This window comes from Quercus robur, chromosome 5 (assembly GCF_932294415.1).
Source record: "Quercus robur chromosome 5, dhQueRobu3.1, whole genome shotgun sequence".
NCBI lineage: Eukaryota > Viridiplantae > Streptophyta > Magnoliopsida > Fagales > Fagaceae > Quercus > Quercus robur.
In genome coordinates, this window is record NC_065538.1 from 49,667,938 (window position 1) to 49,694,681 (window position 26,744).

General features: G+C 36.2%; 2 protein-coding genes, 1 long non-coding RNA gene and 1 pseudogene across 3 annotated transcripts; 3 read left to right on the forward strand and 1 right to left on the reverse strand.

Annotated features, from left to right (window-relative positions):
* The window catches only part of LOC126726221 (uncharacterized), a 30,898-nt pseudogene extending 11,316 nt beyond the window's left edge, over positions 1-19,582 (forward strand).
* Positions 781-15,160, forward strand: LOC126726222 (uncharacterized). Its single transcript, XR_007655750.1, has 6 exons — positions 781-969; positions 5,003-5,059; positions 13,533-13,588; positions 14,475-14,592; positions 14,711-14,811; positions 14,899-15,160. It is a non-coding gene; the product is annotated as an uncharacterized LOC126726222 (long non-coding RNA).
* On the reverse strand, positions 9,126-11,704 carry LOC126726220 (uncharacterized). The gene is made up of 2 exons (XM_050431433.1): positions 10,003-11,704; positions 9,126-9,915 (listed from the first exon to the last, which is right to left on the reverse strand). Exons 1-2 carry the CDS (start codon positions 11,607-11,609, stop codon positions 9,267-9,269), a joined length of 2,256 nt encoding a protein of 751 aa, XP_050287390.1. The 5' UTR covers positions 11,610-11,704; the 3' UTR covers positions 9,126-9,266.
* Positions 19,583-25,679: 6,097 nt separating the features above from the next.
* LOC126728310 (uncharacterized) lies at positions 25,680-26,433 on the forward strand. The gene is made up of 2 exons (XM_050434159.1): positions 25,680-25,767; positions 26,021-26,433. Exons 1-2 carry the CDS (start codon positions 25,680-25,682, stop codon positions 26,431-26,433), a joined length of 501 nt encoding a protein of 166 aa, XP_050290116.1.
* The last annotated feature ends 311 nt before the right edge of the window (positions 26,434-26,744 follow it).

Genomic DNA, 26,744 nt, shown 5'->3' on the forward strand with positions numbered 1-26,744 from the left:
TGTAAAATTTTATTGGAGTGAAAATGAACATTCTGTATGAGTTTTGTCATCACCCAGTCAATGTCCTAGTTGATTGGATTATAGCTTTACAATCCTTATCCTGTTTTACTCTTTTTGATATGTTTGAGGATTGTAACTTGAGAGTTTGATTGTACTGATCCCATTGTACACCCCCAGTGTACTTGGCTTTGTTTTGGTTTTAATAAAATTTTCGCTACTTATAAAAAAATATATAAATAAAAAAATGAAAGTATAAAATGCAAAGTGCTGATAAAAAAATATCACAACAGATGTTCTAATTTAGATCCTTATTTGAAAAAAAAAATAAAACAAGAAGTATATTTGAGATCTTGGGCCTTGGTTCAGGTTGTGAAGTGGTAGTGGGGTAGGGTGGAGAGGTCATGTTTACATCTTACTGAAAAAGAAGAGAAGGGAAAAAACAATGAAATTAAAATGATATGGAATCATATGTTTTTGTTCTTTAGTACTTTGTATGCCCTATGTCCCTTCTTTTCTATCTTTAATTATCTAAAAATTGCTTGATATAGGTCATTTCCAAGATAATACACCTCCGGGTACCGTTCAGGCACCTAGCCATCAAGTAACTTCTCCATCATTTGATCAATCACAATCTGATGCAATGAATTATATTGTGCGTGAATCGGAGGGTGCACAGGTTGAGGAAACTGTTATGGAAGAGGGAAAAGAAGTTGATCCGTTGGATAAATTTCTCCCACCACCACCAAAGGCAAAGTTCTCGGAAGAGCTGCAAGTAAGGTCCTTTTAAACGCGTTTTTTTTTAGGGTGAAAAGATCAATAATGTTTGAATGTGAAGAAACACACACACGCATCTTACTAAGACAAGCTCACAGGTACAGTTTTGAAAAGTACAGGACTATCAATCCCGAACTGTTTCGTTTAATATCTTCTTTGAATTCGTTTGAAGTAATGCAATTTCTCTCTAAAATGGTAAGTTCGAGGCATTGGCCATTATATGCATTTGGTAATCTATGAGTTTATAAAGACAAGTTTTGTTTCTTCCGTCTTTCTACCAGTGTGCCGTTTAATATATGTTTTTCTTTGGGTAGGGGAAAGGGATGGCTGCCCCTTGAATAATCACTCTCAACAGTGTTCACTTTTTAAACATACAGTGTAGAGCACACTATTTGCAATAAAACATTCCTTACTTATCAAATATATATATATATATATGTGTGTGTGTGTGTTTTGATAATTCAATAGTTACAATGGGAGAGGGGGGATTTGAACACTGGATGTCATGGACATACCAAGAGGTGCCCACCATTTGAGCTACAAGGCTCTTGACAAAACCTTTATTACCTAAACTTCACTTTTGAAATCAATGTTATGGATATGAATGGAAAGCTATCACGAGTGGCTCATGGTAACCTATTACCCATGTTGTATTTTAAGACAAATTTGCCTTTTCTAATGGAATGGCAACATTCGAGGATAATATTGGTTGAATGAGATATAGGTTTTTGAGGGTATCACAAGGATCAGATAAATGCAACATATGATTGTGTGGTTAAACCAACTTTAGTTGATTACAACACTTGTGTAGCCTTGATAAAATTTAGGGCCAGTTTGTGCCAGTATCACTTAATATAACCTGAACTCCTTACATATCCAATTGAATTGTGTATGCAAATCTAGGTGATAGATTGTAGGAATATGCTGTGGGCTGATTTTTATATTGAAAAAAAAAAGCATGGGTTATGCAGGACAATGATGTCTAAGGGGGAACTTGTGTTTTGGGATATAAAAAGATAACAAGAAGGGGTAGGATCTGGAAGTTAGGACTCAGGGTTTGCTTTTAGGGTTTGCTTGGAGTTACAGTACTAAGTTGATTTGGTGGCTGCTTTTCTTCATCTTTTGGATTCTCATTTTCCTTGGTCTAACGGTGGAGATCGAGTGTGTTGGATGTTGAGTAAAAATGGGAAGTTTGTTATTTGTTCTTTTTATGTTGCTTTGAGGGGGTGCTCTCTTGTCACTTTCTCTTGGATAGGAATGGCAACGGGTCGGGTTTGGGGCTGGTTTCTTAATGCCCGAACCCGACCTGCGGGCCTGCCCCCGAAACCCGAACCTGCCCTGTTTTTTAATAAATAGGTTTTTTAAACCCCCAAACCTGCCCCGTCGGGCTCCATGGGCCTCGCCCAGCCATGCCACTTTAAGGCCCAATCCGTGACACCCAGTTAGAAATAATATATGTTTTGCATGAATCTTTAAGCCCAGCCCAAATGAAACAAACTCAAATCAAACATAAAGAAGCAAAAAATAAAACAAAAAATTTGGATTCTTGTTCTAATTGGCACAATTCGAAATTCTTTGTTTTTCAATCAATCACATGATAAACATAAAAATAAAAAATGAATTTAAAAAAAAAAGCTACAAAATAAATCAAGGACTATTATAATTTACAACAAGTTCAAAAAGCTACAACATCATAAAACTAACATCCTAAAAAACCAACATCAAGAAACAAAAGCTAAAACTTCAAACTAATCTTTCATCCTCTTCATTAGGATCCACATCATCAAGAATTTGCTCCTAGTGCTTTGTTACAATTCTAACTAATTTGACTCTTAACTATCTGTTACACTAGACACTTTTAGCCTCCCATGCTCCCTCCAATTGCCTGCAATTGACTTGGAAATTGCTTGGAGACTTCCTCAACAGAACCTGGCATAGTTGAAGAACCTACAAAAAAATGAATTAAAAAATGGAATAAACTTCATCAAATTATAACCAGCAAATATAAAAATACAATTTTTCAAGATGAAATAATACACAGAAATCCTAATATTTTTTAAGATTAAATAATAAAAAGACTGTAAAACACCAAATAATATCACAAAAATATACAATAATTTCAGATTTATCATTTTCCCTTTCAAAATCACAAACGCAAACACAAAAATCCTAATTTTTTTTTTTTTTTAAGGATGAAATAATAAAAAAATTATAAAACACCAAATAATATCACACAAATCCTAAATTTTTTTTTCAGGATGAAATAATAAAAAAATTATAAAACACCAAATAATTTCACACAAACACAAAAATCCTAAATCTTTTTCAAGATGAAATAATAAATAAAAAAACGTAAAGCACCAAAACACTAAACACAAGAAATTTAACACAATCCATGTGAATATATGCTCAGGACTTTTATCGAAGCTAGTTATTTTTGTTCATCATTAGATATGGAAATGAAACCAAAAAATAAAAAAAGGTGGAGAACCTGTGAGATAGAGGGGTAGATGGCATTGACACAGGGAGGAGGGAGGGCTTGTGGGGTGCAACCGGTGGCGGGCTAAGAGAGTGAGAGTGAGAGTGAGGCCGTGAGGGTGTCTTGGTGAGAGAGAGAGAGCATGAGGGGAGGGGGTGGCTGAGGGAGATTGAGAAGTGAGAAAAAGAATGTGAGATTAGGGTTTAGTTAGTGATATATATATATATATATACATACATAGGGTATTTTGGTAATTTTAATATATACGGGTCGGGTTCGGGCGGGTATCACTAAAATCTGCACCCGACTTGAACCTGTTTTGGGTTTTATTTTTAAAACCCAAACCCGACCCATTAGGGTTGGCTCAAGTCAGGCTTTTATTGCCATTCCTACTCTTGGAAGGGTATTTAGGGTGTGAAGGCCCCTCGGAGAGTGTTTTTTTGTTTGGACAGCGGCATGGGGTAAGACTAATACTTGTGATAATCTTAGGAGGGGAGGACATACGATAGTGGATTGGTTTTGTATGTGTCGGTGTAGTGGGGAGGGGGTGGATCACCTTTTAATTCATTGTACGAAGGCTTATCAATTGAAAATGAGAGGAGAAAATAGAGGTGATTTGTGTGTGAGACTTTTGGTGGGATCTGGGTGTTTTCTCCTTGGGCCCACCATTTGGGGTGATTTTGGAGTCTCCCTGAATTGGGGACAAAATGGGGAGGGAGAGGGGCTTAGATGGGAATTTACCCATATGCCCCTCTCCTCCCCTATAGGTTGTTGGTTCCTTTTTTGTCTTTTCAAAGTAACGTTCATTTTTATTTGCTTACAAACAATTATTTATTTTTGTAATAGGGGCATCAGTGTAAATTTATACAGATTACATTTTTTATCATCTCATTTTTCTTCTCAACCAAACAAAAAGAGTTTTTCATCTCTCCACTTTTACATCCTCCCAAACACACATGAGGGAATACTAAACCTATTCTATCTCCTCCTTTTCCATTGCCCCACCATTTTCTATCCCCCTACTTTTCCACCCCCCTAACCAAACAAAGCCTAAAGGTCCCAAACTTGCTTGGAATATACCAAGCTTTGGATGAAAGCTTCCAACCCAAATTTCATTAATCCATGATCATCTATTTACAATAATGAACTTGGGCCCATTAAATAGATCTCGCAAATTATATCAAACATGGAAAGAAAATAAACTCATAATGAGATTACATCATTATGAAAAGAAATATGAATAGCAATAAAATCCATTTAATAAAATGGGGAGATTTTTTTAATCTGTTTTTGTGCTTCCTTTTTGTATACAACCTGTGTAGTTGGGTAGGTTTTAGTTTTATTATTTATTTATTTTATTGAAATTTTTTTCTGATCTAAACGAAGAAGGATTGTTTTTTTATGGTGTCGAGAAAAATTTTATATCAAAGAGTTTCCTTGTATGATTGGATGACTGCCTTGGGTAGCATGATAGCATCCCTTTCATGCCGTTTGTTGATTTTATTGATTTTTTTGTCTATGTAATTGTATTCTTTAGAAAAGGACAGATTCACATCTTTCGTAAGTGAGCTTCCCTTCTTACTGAGAGAATCTAAGTAATTGATTTGTGCTTTATACTTCATAAACAATTCTGTTTTATGCTAATTTTGGATTAATAAAGTACTAAAATTACAAGTATGCTATTGCTTTCAGATATAGGGCATTTTATTTACTCTTATTATCCTTTTCTTTTCTCTCATGTAATTGCAGAGGAAAATAAATAAGTTTCTTGATTACAAGAAAGGTGGAAAAAGCTTCAATGCAGAGGTATGCCATAGAAAGGATTACAAGAACCTTGACTTCCTGGTGCATGTAGTAAAGTATCAAGATATTGATCAAATAGGGTCTTTGATGGGGACAACACCCCTAATTAGATTGGATTTCTTATGTAGTTGGATTTGTTTAGCATTCCTTCGTATATTTTTGAGATTAGATAAGAACTAGTATTTGGGTTCGGTTAGGATTAGTTTTGGTATGTTGTTATCTTTTTCTCTAGCTCTATATAAGAGACTCATTTATTTGTATTTTGGAATAGACGTGACTAGTGAAAATTGAGATTGGATATTTTTCCAGTTGTTAGGTGTCGATTCCTAACACCTTAGGTGTTGATTCCTAAGGGTTTAGCTTGGCGCTAATTCCAAGCGACCTAACTGCTGATTCTTAGGTTTATCCCTTACTTTTTTTGTTCTTTTATCTTTTCTATTAATTGTCTTGCATTAATTGTGTCAGAGCTAAATTGATTCATTCCCAAAAAAATAAAAAATAAAAAACAAAAAACTTCCTTCCGTGTTTCTCATCCCATCGAACCACAGTACCAACACAATAGCCAACCACAATCCACACAGGCAGATCAGATCCACAAGAAATCAATGCCGTCGTCAGCCTCCATCACCAGCAGCATTCTCCATCACACTGGCGATTGCCAGTTTTGCTGTCTTGCGCCACGATGACAACGATCCAGCCTTCAGACCACCATCTGCTTACTGCTGGACCATATCTGTTGACCTGCGAGCCTGATCCTTGTCATTGTTGCACCACCAGAAGCCGTCACCTCGTGCGCCACCACCAGACCAAGATTCGCCGCAGATCCTACTGCTCCACACCACTCCTTTTGGTGCTTTGAAGTTTCTATTTGGGAGTACACAGATAGAAAAGAAAAGGATTTTCCTGCCATTAATTCATACTTGGTAGCCGACCTGCTCAGCGGACCCACACAAGTTTGAATTTTCTCTCTCTTTAGATTTAATTTGCTGGTTCAAAATTTTGTCAATATATTCTCTATGTGCTTGGTTAACATGCCCTTCACAAACAATACTTGAACCTGACCTTTTTGTTTGACATTCTAAACTCCTGGCTTTGATAAGTTATTGTTTGTTGCCATAAATTTCTTCTTACACGTTCAACCAAAAAAAAAAAAAAAAGTGTTTTAAATCCTTCAAAGTAGCTAAACCTTATCATTAGTTGTGGAGTTGGTCTTGTTCAGTGTTAGGTTCTGTCAATACTTTGAGCATAAGTACTACTTGATTGCAATTTAGCCAATGACTAATTTTCCTACACTATTTGGTTAGCTTTTGTTTTATATTGGACATCAAGTTGCTAGGGATTTGTTTACTGGCCTCACTTGCATTCACATGTAGAATAATACCCTTTGCATGTATTTATGTAGTGGTTGCATAGTGTCAAATTTCACATCACAGTCTACTTCCAAATCCCAATTTAGTTTTGAGTCTAGTTTCGAGTCCAAACCCATCATGGAGCCAACAGAACCAACCTTAGGGGATTTAACGAAAGTTCTCCTAGACCTATCCACTAGAGTAGAATCGGTAGAAGCTTCCATCCAAAGGAATGAGAATGAAAATGACCATGAGGGTACACCACCCCGTAGGCGAGGTTATCGTAATCATAATGACCATAGGGATGTTAGGGAAATTGAAGATGAGATGTCAAAAGTGAAAATATAAGCACCCACCTTTGATGGTAGTCCTAATCCATGGGCTTTCACTGATTCGTTGCGCCAGATGGAGCAGTTTTTTGATTGGTATAATTGGGCTGAAGATAAGAAGGTTAGGTATGGAAAAATGAAACTAATAGGTAGAGCCAACCTTTTCTGGGAGGACCTTAAGGATACCTTTAGGCAACAACATCAACCTCTCATCACTAATTGGCATGAATGAAAGATTCACTCTCAAGGAGTTATCTTCCCCTAACTTATAAGAGTTCCCTCTTAGATGAATGGAAACGCCTAAGGCAAGGTACTAGTTCTGTGATAGAGTATATTGAGATGTTCAAAGAGTATAAAATGAGATGTCAAATTGTCGAGGGTGAGATTGCAAAATTATGTAGGTTTAGGGATGGGTTAAATCCTAGCATTATGAGTGAATTGACCATCCGAGGAGTCACTTCCTTAGATCATGCCTATGAATTTCCTAGAAACTGTGAGTTAGCTTCTAGATCCCTATTTGTGAGGTATCCTGAAATCCATAGTATCACCACCAGTTCTCTACCTTCAAGTAGCAAGCCTCAACTCACCTTACCCCTTTCCAAGCCCAACATAATTAATGCACCATTAGCTAGGGATGATAAAGGAAAAGGAGTAGTTGGTGAGTCATCAAAGCTAGGTTCCCGCCTAAAATGCTTTAAATGTCAAGGCTTTGGTCATATTGCTGCTAAATGGCAAATGCTCCACTGATGCCCTTATCATTCTTGAAGAGAATAAAGAGGATGATATAGAAGAGGTAGTGTATGAACCCAACATGGATGAACTTGATCTCATAGATGATGAATGTGAGGAAAATCTTAAACTTAATTGCATTCAAATAATACCACCTCACAACAAACCCCATGAGAGTGGTCCAGAAAAGACAAAGCGTGAGGATTCCATTTAGGAATGGCAACGGGTCGGGTTCGGGCCGGGTTTTTTCATACCCGGACCCGACCCGCAGGTCTTAGCCCGAAGCCCGAACCCGGCCCGTTTACTAACCGGGTTTTTTTCCCGGGGCCCGGACCCGCCTCCGCCGGGCCCCGCGGGCCCCGTGGGCCCCGTTAAGCCCTGCTAGATTTGGGCCCAATCCACAGCCCAACCAAAAAAAAAAAAAAATTTTTTGAATGGCCATTGCCAATTTCTCTGCGCATTTTTTTTCCTTTTAGTACACAAAATATAAATTATGGAGATGAGTAAATAATAAAATTTATAGAATATAGTTTTAAACTCATTTTTAAAGGAATCCTCTTTGGCCTAATCAGATCTATGATTTTCACTTTCAAAATTACAAACCAAACACAACTTTCAGATCTATGATTTTCATTTTTCCCTTTCAAAAATCATAAACTCAAACACAAACACAAACACAAAAACAAACACAAACTCACACGGTTGAGGCAAACTGAACCCAGAAAAAAAAAAAAAATGGAGAACAAGAGGCCGTGTCACGCTTGTGGCCATGGACGAGGAAGATGAGATGAGAGGGGCAGAGGACTGTGCGACAGTGTGAGATCGGTGACGGCGAGGATGAAACGGAGTTGAGAGAGTAGAGAGATTGGGACCGGTGACACTGACAGAGAGCTTGGAACGGCGACGAAGGCTTGGGACGGCGGCTAGAGTTGGACAGGCGGTGAGAGAGTTGGCTGATCTCGCACTGTCGGAGTGAGGGTGAGGATTGAGGGAGGGAGGGAGGCGTGGGTTCTGAGTCTTCTGACTTTGAGTTGGTGCTGAAGAACAGAAGAAATGAGAGATAGATTTAGGGTTAGATTATAAGGGTTATATATATAGGAGGGGTATTTTTGTAATATACAGTACCGGGTTTTTATCCGGGTCGGGTTTCGGATTTTTTTAATAAAACCCGGACCCGACCCGGACCCGCTTCGGTTTTTTTTTTTAAAAACCCATACCCGACCCTATTCTTAATCGGACCGGGTAAAATCCGACCCATTAGGGTCGGACCGGACCGGGTACCCGCGGATCGGGTAAAAATTGCCATCCCTAATTCCATTTCCTATGTCACCCAACTTGCATGTGAGAGTCCTATCACTGAAAGCATGAGTCCACTTGAAGTCTAGCCTAGGAAGCCTTTAGGTACTCTCCCATTTTCACCCCATGATAGAACACTTGAGTCAATAGGAACCTATGAAGCACGGGTGCGTTTCGAGACTCGGGTGCGGGTGCGGGTGCGGGTGCGGGACTCGGCAATTTTTGAAAAAGGTGGGTGCGGGTGCGGCAGGACTCGGCGATTAAAAAATTATTAAAAATATTTTTATAATATATGTTTAATATATTGCTAAGCATACTTTTACTTTTTCACATTATATAAACAAATACCAAATTTAAGAGCAATAGTAGATAACAACTAAAACATGATGTTCATAAATTAAATATAATCCACAAGATTGAAACTAAAACATTCCATGATGTTTGGAAATTAGAATACAACTCATAAGTTTGAAACTAAAACAAAATAAAAGATAATCAACAAAACAATCAAACACAAATATCATCATCCTCAAGATCAATAGCTTCACTTCGAACTTCACTTTCACTAGTAGTAGCACTAGTGTTAACATTCCCAATAACTATAGCCTCCAACTCTGGCTCATCAAGTGTAAGAGCTGCATTCTCAAGAATTCCAGCTCCTCCATGCATGTCGCTCTCATTCCAAGAGTCTCCCGCAATATCCCACATCTTTGTTGCGGTATGTATGTACTCTTCATTGCGCCTTGACAAGAGTCGAAGATTAGAATGCACATATACCAAATCCTCAGCGCGTGCAGGAGCCATTTTGTTTCTTTTTAAGGAATGAATGAATTTGTACGTGCTCCAATTTCTCTCAGCACATGAGGATGAGCAAGGTTGTCCAAGAAGTTTAAGGGCAAGGGTTTGAAGAGTTGGAAATGCGGAGCCATGGTATTGCCACCAAACCAACGGTAGTAAGGTCCACCTATCCGTCAAGGCACTTGGTGAAGGAAACCTCCCTCCTGAAAATTTAGCAAACTCATACTTCACCACCGTTAAGTCATTCTCATCTTCAAAGTATCGCTCCAAACACTTGCTTCTTTCCATAGAAATTTCATGATCCCGATGTGGAGGGATGCGTTTTGGATTCTCCGAAATCCATTCAATGGAATAATACCTAGTTAAAGATTAAAAAACAAATATAGATCAAATGTGTGTTTTACTAAAGGGTGAACTAAGGAAAATAGATAATGAATATACTTACTTAGGATTTAAGGAATGAGCCAAGCAATGTAGTGGTGTAGAATTTTTAGTCCACCGATCAATGAGTATATCATACACCACAACCCAAAATGAGCTATATTGATCATCTTCCAAGCCTTCATGTCGATATATCACTGCTTTCACCTTCTCTATCATGGAATCCCACATCTCATACACAAGATGAAGACAAGGCTTATCTGTGTCGGCTATTCGTAGCATATCATAAATGGGTGCCGTGAATTCAAGGATATAATCAATATTATCCCACCAAAGATCACTTAGAATCATATCTTTCACCTTTTGAGCTTTTCCAACGTCATCCTCCCTATAAGAAGCCCATTGGTCACTAATAGCCATGGCTTGAAGGCATCTTTTTATCAACTTCAACCTTTTCAATGTTACAACCACCGAAGCAAACCTAGTATCAGCAACTTGGAGCAATTTTAATGGACAAAATTCATTAAACATTGCCAACCTCATAGAATGATTCATGATAAAAACACGTATGAAGGATGCATCATCAGCAACACGTGTAATCCAACTACATTCCTCATATGTAACTTCATTCTTTTCAGTATTTTTTGCTGCACAAATATTCTTCAAAGCTAGATTGAGAGTGTGGACAACACAAGGTGTCCAAAATATTTTAGGATACTCACCCTCAATAAGAGCTCCAGCAGCCTTCATCACATTTGCATTATCAGTGATGACTTGGACAACTTTTTCATGCCCAATCTCTTTTATAGCATCCTTCAACACCCCAGCAATGTAATGCTTATCTTTGAACTCACCTGACCCATCAATTGCCTTTATAAATACTGGACCCCCATCTGATACAGCCATAACATTAATAAGAGGCCTCCTTTGTGGATCTGACCATCCATCAGAAACTATACTTACACCATTTTCAAGCCAAGAGTCCTTAATTGGTTTCAAGAGTCTTTCAACATGGGCTCTTTCCTTTTGCAAAAGTGTTGTTCTCAAAGCATTATATCCAGGAGGAAGATAACCCGGAATGCTATGAGTAGCAGCAAATGCATAGGAACTACGATAATGTGGGTTCCTTGCAAAGTTAAACGGAAGCCCACCGGTGTAAAACATCCTAGCAATTCTACTATCTAAATCATGTCTAGCATTATTCTGAAATGCTTTCTCCAAAGTAGTATTCATAGTCACCTTCCTCCTCTTAGCATCAACCGGATTTGTACTATGACTACTATCACTCCCTTCTTGTCTCCGAAATGGGGAAATAGGTATCCCACGGCCTGGGGGAGGTGGAGGTGGGGGTAAGGGAATTTGACTTCTCTGTTCTTGCTCTAACTTATTAGCCTCAACTTGATCATGCATTCGCTGCATTTCCAACCTATGGCTCTTTGACACATTACGGCATGCTCTAATACCTTTGCCGGAAATTTGTAATAAATGAGCCTTAACCCTAGAATAGGATCCCATAAAAACTATATCACAATAGTTGCACTTAAAATATGTGTTTCCACCAGATTTAACAGATGCACCAGCCGGTTTTTCTACTTTAGTCACATACTGCCAAAGAGGAGATTCAGCATTTGACACTTCTTGTGAACTTTCTGTGCTATTAACTTCGTCCATTGTAAATTCAATAGATTCAATTTAACCTACAAATAATAACTATTAACTAAATAAATTAATGATAAATCAAACCAATTCACAGCAACAAAACACAGCAGCCAGGTTCACAGCAAAAAAATGCAAAACCACATAACCAAAAAAACCATTTAACTCTCACAAATAACCTACAAATAATAACTATTAACACAATAAATTAATGATCAATTAAACCAAGTTCAGTAAAAAAAACACAGCAACCAGAACACAGCAACCACGTTCACAGCAAACAAACACAGATGACAGAACCCTTCAAGGCTTTAACTCCCACAAACCACAAATCACATGTTAACAAAACCCTTCAACTCCCACAAGAAATAATTGAAAAAACAAGTAAAAAAACACAGCAAGCAGTCAAGGATATAAATTTTCAGATTCAGAGAGAAATTGTAAAGAACAAACAATAAAAATTCAAGAAAAGAGTAAAGAGAGAGCACACCTGAAGGCTGAAGCAGGGCAGTGTGCACACAGCACTCACAGAACGCCCAAAACGCAGAGAATAGAGAGAGCACAGTGACACACACAGAGAAGGGAGATGAGGGGCGGAGTGAGAGAGATGAACTTTGAGAGTTTGGACGAAATGTGAGGGTTTGAGGGGGTCTGGGTAGTTAGGAGTCTTAGGTTTAGTAATACGGTGCGTTTTGCACCTTTTTTTTTTTTTTTTTTTTTTTAATTTCGGCCTGACTCGGCCGTTTCGGCCGTTTCGGCCGATACAGGCCGATACGGCCGATACAGGCCGAGTCGGCCCGATTTCGGCCGCGTCGGCGCCGATTTCGGCCGTATCGGCGCCGATCTGAGCCGCGTCGGCCCGCGTCGGCCCGATTCGGGCACTGCCACGTGGCGGGACGCGGCACGACGCGGGACGGACGCGCGGTCTGCGGCGTCCCTCCCGCGTCGCCGCGTCCCGCCGCGTCGGACGCGGGTGCGCGACCCTGGGCGCCGCGTCCGTGCATCCCAGATAGGAACATATTAGCATCATGAGGTAAGTAAACAATTTCCAGCAAATGGCGATCCCTATAAAATCCATGCTAATTTAGAGTACATGAAATTTCAAGTAGGAGATTATGTCATGGTTCCAAGTAAGCAATTGCAAGCTTGTAGTACTAAATCACTCAAAATGTTGAAACTTGTTGGACCAAATGCATGTCTTGTTGATTTTCAAACCGATTACAAAACTGACTCCATCTTTAATAATGAGAATTTGGCTATTTATGAAGGTCCAGCAGTTTCTTACCAACCCCATGATTTTGTTCAAATCCCTATGATTCATCCAGCACCAACAACCATTTTGCCAGCATGTAAAGAAACTATTGATGCTGTTTTGGATGAGCAGGTTATTTCTACTAGGGATGGAGAAAGTCAGTGCTTCCCATTTCGCTGGAAGGGACAACCAATATCAGATTACACTTGGATCACAAGAGAGGAATTGCAGCATCTTGATCCGAATTTGTTAGAGTACTAGAGTTATACCCGACGGGGTCGAGTCTTCCCCACCCCGGGAATGTTGATGAGGACAGCACACCTAATTAGATTGGATTTCTTATGTAGTGGGATTTGTTTAGGATTCCTTTGTTTATTTTTGAGATTAGATAAGTACTAGTATTTGAGTTCGGTTAGGATTAGTTTTGGTATGTTGTTATCTTTATCTCTAGCTCTATATAAGAGACTCATTTATTTGTATTTTGGAATAGACGTGATTAATGAAAATTGAGATTAGATATTTTTCCAGTTGTTAGGTGCTGACTCCTAGCGCCTAAGGTGCTGATTCCTAAGGGTTTAGCTTGGTGCTGATTCCAAGCGACCTAAGTGCTGATTCTTAGGTTTATCCTTTACTTTTCTTGTTCATTTATTCTTTCTATTAATTGTCCTGCATCTGTCTTGTTTTAGTAAAGATGTATTTGACCCTCATGGATATGACAAAAGCGACTGCTATTTTGAAATAGGTCAGTAAACAGTTCCTTTGCAGATCTCTTTGTCTGCATGCGTGTGTTGTGTAGGTCTTGGTCTTGTTTGAGTAGTTTATTTGTTTATTCTTATGTGTGCATATGTGTATCTATTTGTGTTTCTGTACAGACTGTACTTGCTTTATAGTATTAATTTTGGACCTCATGTCTAATTACCTAGAATGTTATTTTTAGCCATGGGGAATACAGCATTATAGGATGTGTTTGGTATAGTGGAGAGTTAATTTTAAAGTAGTTGTGGGCTGTGTAGGTTTGTTGCTAGTATGAATAGTAGATGCACAATCCAAAACCCCCTTTTTTTTGGCCGGGGGGTGGGGGGGGGGGGGGGGGGGGGGAGGGGGGAGGGGTGTCCTTTTAACAATCATGAAAGTTAACAACTTAACTTTTTTCTTTCTAGCATTAGGGTTGTGCGATGCAAGAGTTATTGAATTTTTACTTATATAAAAAAAAAGTTGTTGATTTTTTTATTCCATACTGTGGTTGATATGTAGAAATGTGAAGAGTGCATTTTCTTGGCAGCCTGGAATATCTTAGTTATATTTCTTTTTATAATTGACAGTAAAATTTCATTATTCTTGGCTTGCCAAGTTGAAGATCTGCAAGATTGAGGTCCTTTATTTTTTTGGGTGGGTGTGTTGGGGGTTTGGGGGGGGGGGGGGGGGGGGGGTGGGGGTTGTGGTTAAGGTTGTCTTTTATTGTTTGCCATGCTTATTTGTGAATTATGCATCTTCCTATTGCATTAGTTTCTTTGTTTGCTGGTTGTTTGTCTTTTAAACTTCGTGATAATGTCTACCTATTACTGCAATCATAGATTTCTTCAACATAATTTCTTGCCACTTATTTTCTGGTATGTTCTATAAAGCAGAAGCTGATATGAGACGCGAGGAACTAGAAAAGAAGAAGAATCCAAAGGTTGATTTTGTTTCTGGAGGAACACAACCTGTAACAGTTGTGTCTGCACCAAAAAGTTATCATACCTATAGGTCCAAAATGATGTCATTGTTAATTCAGTGGGATAAGTTGGCTTTCAGAAAATACTCCCTTTTTTCACCCCATTTTCATGTGGGTACTGGTGTGTTCTTATATTGAGTCATTTTGCAGGTGTTTCATCTGCAGCTGCCACTGGTCTGCTACCTGTGCCACCTGCAGCTGATACCACTACTAGGGACGGTAGACAGAACAAGAAATCTAAGTGGGATAAGGTACTCATAAATGCATGTGGTGTTTGCAATTTCTCTATCATATCAATAAACTCAACATATTTTATTATTAATTTGTTTTTCTTTCAGGTGGATGGGGATCGAAGGAATCCTTTGCCCTGCGGGGGGCAAGATTCTATTTCTGTAGTTGGGGCTCATGCAGCACTCTTGTCTGCTAATGCTGTTGCAGGATACATGGCTTTTGCGAAAGTGTCCTTAACACAGGATGCCTCATAATCATCCTGTACAATATTTTTTGCAATATTTAATAAAATCTTATTAAAAAAACAATATATTAATGATAAACTCTTTCTCCCAGTATTTATGCATGATGATTCTAACTTGTGTGTTATTGAAGCAGCACACGTGATGTGATGGCTCTTCTACTTCACTTATAATATAGTTTCCATTTTCTAATTCTACTCTTTCATCACTTATACAATTTTTTTCTATTGACCATCCCTTCCTTGCACTCTTTTTCGGTAACTTTTTTTATATGTTAAAGCAATTGGTGATTAAGTTTCCCCTAATGATTATTAAAGAATTCTCTGATGTCTATTGTTTTCAAGGGTTGCCTTGCAATTTGTACTAATTAAAAAAAAAAAAAAAAAACCTTGTAAGTTGTTAGAAGATTATGAAAACTGCCAATGAGCTCTAGCTCAATTGGCATCTCGTCCCCTTGCAAGTGCTAGGTGAAGGGTGAGGTTTACCCATAAGATGTGTGTAACTTACCAATGAAGGCCCCATTTGTTTTGGCATAAAACATTTTTTGGAAAATGCATTCCTTATTTTCAGGTGTTTGGGATGGTTGAAAAACTTTCAAACCAAAATCAGTTAATGTTGATCATAAAAAACCCCATCAAAATTAGTGCAGTAAATGAACCAAGTTATTAAACCGCTCAAGCTTGACCTTGGAAAATGCTTGTTTGTGTTCATTTATTTAGTAAATGAGTCAAACTCAAGTCTAAGTTTAGGCTCGAGTATTAAACAAGTCAAGCTCAAACATAATAAAGTGTTTGTGAACAAGCTTGTGGGTATGAGATTTGATTTAACTATATATTATACTAGTCGCTAACCCGTGTAATGTACGGGAAAACTATTGAAAATAATATTTTAAAAAGAATAATTTTATAAATTTTGTTTATATTGCATATTATTTATGATAATTTAAAATATTATTTCAAATCCTATAACATTAGATCTTTCACAAACTATAAACAAAAATATAATAAAAAGAAATTAAGATACCATCACTTATATGTGAAGAAATATTTAAAAATATGTTTTCTTCTAGTTAAATGATGAGAAATGAAACTCGGCTTCAACTTTTATTCTATTATGACTACCAAGCCTTATATAAATGTTCCTACTAAATTATTCCAAAGATTAATATAATAGTTTCCCCTTAGTTAGATACCCTACCCATATGCTTAGCTTAAATTTAGAAATACCCTATATCTTATATTAAAATAATTATCTTGAAACACAGATAGAAAAAATCCTAATGCCCAGAGTTATTTTAGCAATATAAATTTAAGTTTCATTTCATTGCATTATTTGAACATGTTAGAAGAGAGTTATCTATTCTAATATGTTTTCATATTTGTAACATGGTAGTACCCAGTAGTTGATCTTTTGTCTCAATAAGTATTATGTAAAGGTCTGAATTTTGAAGAAAGGACACCAAACAATTCAGCATGATCCAAAACGGACCAAAACCTATTAATTAAAAGGGCCATTGATGATATAAACTAAACAATATTTTTTGAGTCAATCAAAGCAATGAACATACATGTATCAAACTCATAACACAAATAGGAACATAAAAATCCAATGCATCCAATAATCTACATCTAACCCCATCAATTTGTGAATTCATGATCAATTTATAATTCACCCATGATCCAATTCTACGCATCAATATGAAAATAATAATAATAATAATAATAATAATAATAACAAAGTAATGCAAATCCAGAACCAATAACCAAAAACAAAAGAAAAATATGGAAGAATCTTCAACCTCTAAAGGAAGAAGCCCAAGTTTAGAAACCACGTTAAAGTATTCAACTTTTACCACAATAAGAGCATCCACATCAGTTCTTTTAAATTTTCTGTCTATTTTACACGAAAAAACCTACTTTTTTTATTTTACACTATCACTTATATAAAACACCCACATCAGTTCTTCTATTTTACAAGATATTTTAATAAAATATTCATCTTTCTCCATTTTTTTATTATTTCTCTCAACTGCCCTACCTCTATACGCGCGCTCTCACTCTCTTTCTTTACTCATTTTTCCTAAACTGAACACCTCTCTGTCTGTCTGTCTCTCTCTCTCTCTCTCTCATTCTTTCCCAAAAACGACCAACCCAGTTCACTTCTTCACCGGGTCCTTTCTTCATTGGCCAATCCAGATTCTTTCTTCACCGGCCGATCCACGAACCAAGCTCCGACGACCTAGATCCTTTCTTCACCGGCCACCCAGATCCTTTCTTTCTAAAAACTACCAACCTAGATCACTTCTTCACCGGGTCCTTTTTTCACCGGCCACCCAGATCCTTTCTTTCTTAAAACTACCAACCTAGATCACTTCTTCACCGGGTCCTTTTTTCATCGGCTGATCCAGATCCTTTCTTCATCGGCCGATCCACGAACCAAGCTCCGGCGACGCAGATCCTTTCTTCACCGGCCGATCCACGAACCAAGCTCGGCGACCCAGATCCTTTCTTCATCGGTTGATCCACGAACCAAGCTTTGGCGACCCAGATCCTTTCTTCACCGGCCGATCCACGAACCAAGCTCCACGACCCATATCCTTTCTTCACTGGCCGATCCACGAACCAAGCTCCGGTGACCCATATCCTTTCTTCACTGGCAACCCATATCTCTCTGTTGGTTTGTCTGTGTGGGTTTGTTTGTGTGTGGGTGTGTTTCTGTGTTGATTTATTTGTGTGGATGTATTTGTGTGCATCTGAGGAAAAGAAGATGAGGAGCTGAGGTTGTTGTGCACAGAGAAGAGAGAGAAAAATTGGTGCGAACGGAAATTAATAAAATAATATATACACAATTTTACACATCTTTACACCCACTGATGTGGGTGATTTTTCGCTCAAAATGTGTAAAACTTGCACTTTTTTCTATTTTAGAAGAGTTTACATGAGCTGATGAAGATGCTCTAAGACACATAAACAATAAAAATATATTAGTACATATCTGAAAAATTGACAATTGCAATCAAATTCAAAAATCAAAGGGAAGAACATGTTAGTCTCACTATTCATTGGACTGTTTCTATAAAGAAAAATAGAGAGGAACTAAAAAAAAAAAAGAACAATTCTTTCAAAAAATCATAAGAAAAGTAAGTTTAGTTGATAATTTTTGTTAATTTGTTCAGCATTTTTAATATTTTTATTATGATTGTACTTATTTGAATTTAGTTGTTTTGTATTAATATTTGAAAGTGGTGAATTAAAGGGTTTTTTTTTTTTTTTAATCTATATAAAAATATAGGAAAATTTGTGACTTTTGTACAAGCCAAAAGCTTGAAAATGTTTTCTTGAGAATTTAATTTTCACAACAAAATACCAGAAAACAAGCAATTTTCCCCGAAAATGTTTTTAGCTTAAAAATGTTTTTCAACAGAACATTTTCCATTGAAATAAATGGAGCCTAAATGTGATTGGTGTATTAGGTTTCTTAATTGCACTGTAATTTACTCATCTGAGGACACTTGGGGTTACATACTTGAGTTTGGATAATATATTACACTCCATAATTCATACATTTGACCATACATTTTTGCAGCAATGGCTTGTAAGTCTAATTTATTGGTTAAAGCCTTAAAGGGGTAGTTTGTGCTTAAAAACTGGATCGGTCGTGTGTAAAGATTTGTCAGGGTTCTCAAGTGCCACAATCTACCAATTATTTGTGGACTGAGGGCCCCGTAGTTGGGTTTGGTAGGTTTGCGTATGATAGATCGTTTTGGCCTATGTGCAATATAAATTTATCATTTATATTTTTTGTAAATGCTAGTGCACAATTATTTGAGTTAAATGGTAGGTTGTGAAGCTTGCAAGTTGCAACTTTGATCTACTACTGTGTTCAGTATTGAGACAGACATGACTTCTCTACAAATGATGGTCAGCTTTTTTAATAGTAAGGTAGTATTGTTATATGATAATAAGTGGTTTGATTTTGTTTTGTTGCTTTTGATGGGTAGATATGAATTGTTTTCTTGGGGGATAACTGATAATAATTTTGTTCTCACTTGAGCTTGATTTGATGGTGAACTGCCTATATTCTTTGGTCCTGTTGGCACTTCTGATTAGATAATGTAATAAAGAGTGTTTAGTCAGAGAATTTCACTAAACGATCCATTGTTGATTATGTTGCAGGCAGCAAAGACAGCGAGAAGCAGAAGAAAAAAGATCCAGTGAGAGGAAGGTAGATAGAAGATCTTGAACCATTCAGTGTACTACTCACAAATGAATTATCATACAACATTTTGAGGTGGATAAATGAATTCTCTTTGCTCTCATTTAAGGCAATGGTAAGGGCTTGTATTTTTTTATTTTATTTTTCAAATTTAAATCATACATCTTGTATATGGCAAAAAAATGAAAATAGATTATCTCATTAGTGCCTTTCAGCTTGTAACATGACCCTAGGAACCATTTTATCTTTTGAAAAACCAGCAAGCCCCTTTCCCTTTACTTTAGATTATATTTGTAAAGGGAAAAGTGAATGAAATTGTGAAAAGTTGGGAAGATCCGTCTGAAGAATGTGATAGCCCTATTGGGGGAGAAGCTCAAGGAAAGTTGAGTTGACTTGGTTTAACATCTTAACACTTTGAAAAAAGTTTGATACAACTTTGATCATTATTGCAGGCTTGTAAATCATTTCTTTTCTTAACATTTCTGCAATGAATAATTTTTCTTCAGTGAAGTAGCAGCGTTTATTCTGATATGTTAATTGTTTTGCTTTTGTTTCCTTCCCCATGCATCCTTTGTCGCGGCTCAGCTTAGAGAGGGGGGAAGGGGAACCCCTTAATTTTAAAATGGTCATGCTTTTTGGGACAAGATGGTACTACTTCTATAGCCACTGGAAGTTTTTAGCCATTTTCAGCGCTGCTGCTTTTGAAGCCAATTTAAGTAGCTACACACAGCTTTTACCGAATTTGTTATAGTTGGTGTTTATGGGGTTCGAGATCACTCGCTTTATGACACTTGACCCTGGTCCTCAAAGCAAAAAATGCCAAAAAATTAAAAAAAATGCACATGCTAATGAAGAATGATCGGTAACCAAAATATCATCCTTTAAGATAATATGCCTTTCAGTTGAATGCTATCTTTCGAGAAAGGTTTTAACAACCCATAAAAGGAGAATGGGGATTTTATTCAAAATAACACCAATTTTCAAACAATTTTGTTAGTTAGCATTATTTCCAAGCTATTTAGGAAACTAACATCTCGAGTATGTAAGAGTCAATTTTATTGTAGCAGCTCGAGTATCACAGACTTGATTTATATTAAAATTTAAGTGGAAATCGAGTCTTACGGACTCGAGTTCCACAAAACCCAGAAATCAAAACTTAACATAGCATGGGAAGCCTTAACATAGCAAGACCCAGAGTGATAGATCAAGACCCAGAGAGAAAATCAACAAGAAGAATGAAAAAACCCACCCATAGACTTCGAGAGCTTGATTTCAATTGCTGTCGCCGCCACTTGGTTTTGATCTCTCTAGTTTGTTGTTTGTCTTCATGGTATGCGTTTCGTTAGAAAGATCTCTTTGGTTTGATCTCTTTGTTTTTTTCTTCATGGGTTTATGGGTTTGATCTTTCTCTGTTTTTTGTCTTCGTGTTTTGGGCTTCTGTTTGATCTTTCTCAGTTTTTTTTTTTTTTTGTCTTTGTGGGTTTCGTGGTTTGTCTTCGTACGTTTGTGTGTTTTAAGTTTGATTTCTGGGTTTTCTTGTGGAACTCGAGTCTCACAGACTCAATTTCCACGTGAATTTTCATTAAAATCGAGTCTGTGATACTCAATTTGCTATAGTAAACTCGAGTTTCATATACTTGAGATGTTAGTTTCCTAAATAGTTTGGAAATGATGCTAACTAACAAAATTGTTTGCAAATTAATGTTATTTTGAAAAAAAAAAAAAATCCAAGGAGAATGGTTTAAGAATGGAGCTGTTCCTATAATGTAACCTACTATTGCAGTATGATTAAAAAAAAAGAAAAAAGTATATACAGAGAGAGAACAGAGTGGTGAATTTGCGTTGTCATATTTTTTTTCCCTAGACAAAATTACTCCTGTAGATGCGCGTTTAAAATCCCAGTCAAAAGAAATCTCTTTGCGAAGTGTTTTAAAATGAGGCAATAACCCCACCTTGTCTCAATTACAGTATCATTCTTGGATGCCATCCTACAATCATATTCATGAGCAGTCTTTTTTCGATATTCAAGCCACTAGACAAAATCATCCTTTGTCTCTTGCTCATTCTTTGCTTCGGCCTATCAGAAGTGATATTCGGTGTTTGTTTCATGATTACTACTGGCCCATCAAAGTGATATGCTTGGAGTTGGAACGCTGTTTCATGGGTTCAAATCGAAAAAGTACCTCATTTTTTAACTTCTTGAGTAGTTAGGGTTTTGCAATCAGATCGCTTTTAGCTTGACCACAATTAATAAGGGATCGTTTGGTATATGTGTTTAAAAACTGAAAATTGTTGTTTGAAAATATTTGTAGAAATATGTGTGGGTGAAAAAGTGTGAAAATATGTATAATGCTGTTTAAAAACTGAAAATTGTTGTTTGAAAACACAAACCAAACACCACCTAAGTTTTCCATTTTTGAGAAACCTTGGTGTTCTAAGACAAATTTGTGCTGCATTATTACAAGGTTTATGCTAAAAGTCTTATAGCTTAATGGCATTTTTTTAATGTTTTCAATGAATACGTTAGGTTCAAATCCCCCAACTCCTAACTATCAAATTATTATAAAAAAAAGATTTTATATTAAATAATAAACTATTAAATTCTAACGCCAAACAGAAAGGCAACCAACTAGGTGATAAATGCAAAAAAGAGAAGAAGCAGTTTTTAACTATCTTTACAATTAAGTTTTTAAGAGTAAAAATGTTCTTACACTTGTATTTTTATTTTAGCTAATTTGGTATTTAAACTTTGGTATTGTAACAAATAGACTCCCTTAACTTTTTTTCCCCAGTTGAGGACAAACTTTGATTTTGTTTGTGCCTATTTAATCTCTTTTTTCACCAAATTATTAAAATAAAAATGAAGGTGTCCGCAAATACAAAATTTATCAAAGTTTGAAAATTAAACAAATTGTAAAAGGTGTCACAAACATATTTTTTGTATTAAATCAAGTAGTGAGTACAATCTTTGTTTTAATTCTTTTACAAAAGAATATTCCTCTGATTCTATCTTCTTTGAACTTGACTTGAACAATAAATCCTCTTGATTTTGGTTGGAAGATGGATCAAATGGTCTTCACAACAAATCTCTAACTTTGAGCTTGTTAAAGATTTGTTGTTCTTCAAGTCTTTTGAATGTTCTTCAAGTCCTTTGAATGTTTTTCAAGTTCTTCGAAGATTCTTGGAGTTTAGGTTGAAATTCTTTGGTGCTTTAGAGACAGAATTTCTTCAGAGCTTTGGTTTCTTGAAAACTTGGTGTTCAAAATGAGAGGGGATGTTTGTTATGATATGTGCCCTTTAAATTCTATTGTATGATGCTATGTATGACATTATGTTGTGATTAATAAAGATATTTATTATTATCTAAAATAATGGTAACATGAATATTTAGACATTATCATATAGTTCATGAGATGCATAGTATGTGATTTATGTGATTTAGTCACAGAAGATATAAATCATAAGTTCTTTGTAAACTCAAAATTTTAATTTGTAGTCAGTGATGAAATTGGGCATTTCATTTGCAAAGACTATAACATATCAATTAAGATGATTTGTCTTGATCATGGAAGTGGGGACTTCTAGTTGATATGTTTTAAGTGTTAAAACATATTGAACTGGATCGCTGTGAGATTTATTATTCTACTAACGACTGTTAAATGAATAATAAATCTCACGATTTCTATTTACATGAACTCTCAATCCTGAGAGAATAATGAACCTAATCATGAAATGTAGGTTACTTTGATATATCAAGAGCGAGATCTAAAGTTACGATCATAACCTCAGTATGTTGGGCAGCTACATTTAGTGTTGAAGGAATGTATATTCTCAAGATGTAATTCATAATCTTTTAATGGAGATATAAAATATTCCCTTGAGATAATTTTAATGGGTTTGGTTATTTAGAGTGTTAGGTATAACCACTTTAGTAAGGAGTTACTAAAGTATATATTTATGAAATTGGATTTCATAAATATATGATGAATAATTTAAAGGATTAAACCAGTTATTCAAGGATTAAGATGTAGTAATTTTCAAAGTGGCAGTCAACATTTATGACTTTGTATTACTATGAATATTTTAATGAAGGGGTTGAATGTATAAATTGATTAAGAGACCACATTTTTTGGGCATAAGTGAAATTGGAGTGAAGATTAAAAGTATTCCTAAGTACTTCTAATATTTGGTTTTGAATTTCACCACATCAAGGTACGCTCTCTTATTCTTAAATTCTGAAATTTACATGGTACATGTTATCAATTGTAAATGAAGTAGATCTATTAATTTTCCGCTGCGTATGTTTGTATGCGATACAAACATGTGTTTTACCAATAATGTCCTCTATTTATAGTGGTTTCAGAGGATAAATTCCACTTTGAATTGATATGCTTAAAGATATGTAGTAGACTTTGATTGGTCTAAATTTTGCTTAGAGATAATTATTTCTATTTATCTATTTTGATAAAGATTAAAGATAATAATCAACAAAGATAAATAATTAGCTCTATTTTATTTTTTTTATTTTAATAAAGATAATTATCGATTAATTTTGAATAGGAAATTAATTTATTTTTGTCTTGGGGGCCAAATGACACGCGGTAAATCTTAAAATGCCAATGTGATGTCAATTTGGATGACACATGTCATCATTTGATTTAATTAATTTAATGACATATTAATTTGGAATATGTCTTTGAATTTTGACATGGTATATTGTAATTGGCTTGACAAATTTTTGCCTCCTACAAATGCCCCCTCGAGACTTGGACATGTCTACAATTTTGAGTGTGGAAAGTAGTCATGTCTCAAAATGGGCAAAATTTGCAGAACAACATATTTTTAGAAAAATATTAGTAAAATAGTATGTGGATGAAACAATTTAGTAAGTTGGACTATTTTTGAAACTTGAGTTCCAACCCAAAATCGAGTTTCCCAAACTCGATTTATGCTTGGATTCATATGATGTGGATTTATAATAATAATAAAAAAAAACCACACGGAACTTGAGTGTAGTAACCTCTAGTTCCATTTTAAAAAAAAATTTACTTGCAAGGAACTCAATTATAACAAGCTCGAGTTCCAAGCAGGGAAAAAAAATATCAGATAAACTCGAGTACCTTCTTTATTTATTTATTATTATTTTTTAATCCATGTCAGAATAATCCAAGAGTAAATCGAGTTTGGGAAACTCGATTTTGGGTTGGAACTCGAGTTTCACAAACTCGAGTTCCAAAAATAGTCCAACTTGCTAAATACTTTCAGATGCATGCTATTTATCTAATATTTTTCTAAAAAAATGCTATTTAGCAACTTTTGCCCTCAAAATGCTAGGTGTAAATTTTATAACACCAATCGTTACAAAGCCATTAACTGGTACCTTCATGAGCTGCCTAATGACTGTTACAAAGAGCTTAATGAGCCGCTCAACTACCATTAATCACTCAGCTCAGACACAACGCCTAGGGGAGATCAACAAACTTTAAAGTAACTCATGGGATGGTTATATAAAGCCATAAAGAGCAAGTAAGTGAACACACAAAAATAAAGCTACAATACACATTAGTGATTTACCCCAAAAGAGATTAACTAATTTAAGCATCAGACCAGCTTTTCTTGCTTAAGGCCAAGAGAGTATTCTTGATCATTTAAAAAGAGAATAAATTGTAGTTCTAGACTATTTTAACTAAGGGAAGGCTTGTGTCTAAGAGTGGACACGTGTCCACAATCCAACGTGTCCAGTGGAAACTTCAATTGGACACAAGCCACACCCTTCAGCTAAGTGCTTACTGCTTTAGCATGCCTGGACTTGTTCCATAGTGTCAGGTTCTTCAGGCTTGGTTGCACCATATATATATATTTTGACTGGTTGGAATGACTCTTAAAACTTAAAAGAAGCCTCGATATTGATGAACCAAAATTTTCTTTTGATTCAAAGGAAGCATGTGGCCCATAATGAACAACATAGTGGTCCTGCATTGATCATTTTAATTCACCGGATCTAAACGAATATTGATTGACCTTTTTAAACTAATATCACACATGAGCTAATGTATGATATTAGTTCAACAAATTTAATGTACACTAGTTTCTTCATATAATCTTCACTCTTTGATGATTTTTATTTGCATGCAGTAGCTGATCCATCTTTAAGGATTTAGCGTCAACTTTTGCAAGAGTCCAATCACACAAACCTTTGGAGGTACATGCTTGTACAAAACTTTCTTACTTGTGAAATTTTTTTTTTTCACCTCCGTATAGAATAGGCCATATGATGACTTATTGGCACTACGAAGAACTTGCAAGAGTTTATTTTGTTCCCTCAAGCCAAGTGGCTACCAATGCAATGATTGCGAAGACGATCTTGAAGATGAAGTTTGTCCCATGCAAGATCTTGAAGATGGAGACTGCCTTGAAGATGAAGATTGTCTATGCAAGACCTTGAAGATGAAGATGTTGAAGACGAAATTTGTCTCATGCAAGATCTTGAAGATGGAAATAATCTTGAAGATGAAGATTGTCTATGCAAGGCCTTGAAGACAAAGACGTTGAAGATGAAATTTGTCTCATGCAAGATCTTGAAGATGAAGATTGCCTTGAAGATGAAGATTGTCAATACAAGACCTTGAAGATAAAATTTTTTCATGCATGATTTTGAAGATGAAGACAATTTTGGAGATGAAGACTGCCTTGAAGATGAAGATGATTTATACAAGACCTTGAAGAAGAAGATTGCCTTGAAGATGAAAATTGTCAATGTAAGACCTTGAAGATGAAGACAATCTTGAAGACGAAGACTATCTTGAAGACGATGATTGCCTTGAAGATGAAGATTGCCTTGAAGACGAAGACAACCTTGAAGACAAAGATTGCCTTGAAGATGATGATGATCTTGAAGATGGAGATAATGTTGAAGACGAAGACAACCTTGAAGAAGAAGACGAAGACTATCTTGAAGACGATGATTGCCTTGAAGATGAAGACAACCTTGAAGACAAAGATTGCCTTGAAGATGAAGATGGAGATAATCTTGAAGACGAAGACAACCTTGAAGATGAAGATTGCCATGAAGATGAAGATGATCTATACAAGACCTTGAAGATGAAGACGATCTTGAAGGTGGAGTTTGTCAATGCAAGGATGTGCATTTGCATCTTTGCAATGGAGCAATTGTTGATGCAATGATCTAAAGCTACAATGAAGCAACATTGGCATCGATTGAAGAAAATGAATCATCACCTCTCTCATTCCATTTTTTTTTTGGTACATATCATTTTTTTTTTACTTTCTTTAATATCTAACTTACACTCTCCCCTATTTTTTCCTTTCAAAGGTTTGCTTCTTACTATGATACTTTTAGAGATATAAACTGACGAGTACCAGACTTTAGAGATGCGAGGTGACACCCCTCAAAGTTTAAAGATGCGAGAAAGATGACCCCAAAATTTTGAGGATTTAAGGTGACTCAACTCAGAAGAGAGGCAATTCAGTCCAAA

Bases quoted from the DNA above. Each gene is read 5' to 3' on its own strand.
- LOC126726220 (XM_050431433.1), bottom strand. From the start codon at position 11,609: ATGGACGAAGTTAATAGCACAGAAAGTTCACAAGAAGTGTCAAATGCT. The intron at 9,916-10,002 runs GTAAGTATATTC...ATCTTTAACTAG, and splicing joins GCTCATTCCTTAAATCCTAA to GTATTATTCCATTGAATGGA.
- LOC126728310 (XM_050434159.1), top strand. From the start codon at position 25,680: ATGCAAGACCTTGAAGATGAAGATGTTGAAGACGAAATTTGTCTCATG. The intron at 25,768-26,020 runs GTCTATGCAAGG...AAGACCTTGAAG, and splicing joins TAATCTTGAAGATGAAGATT to ATGAAGACAATCTTGAAGAC.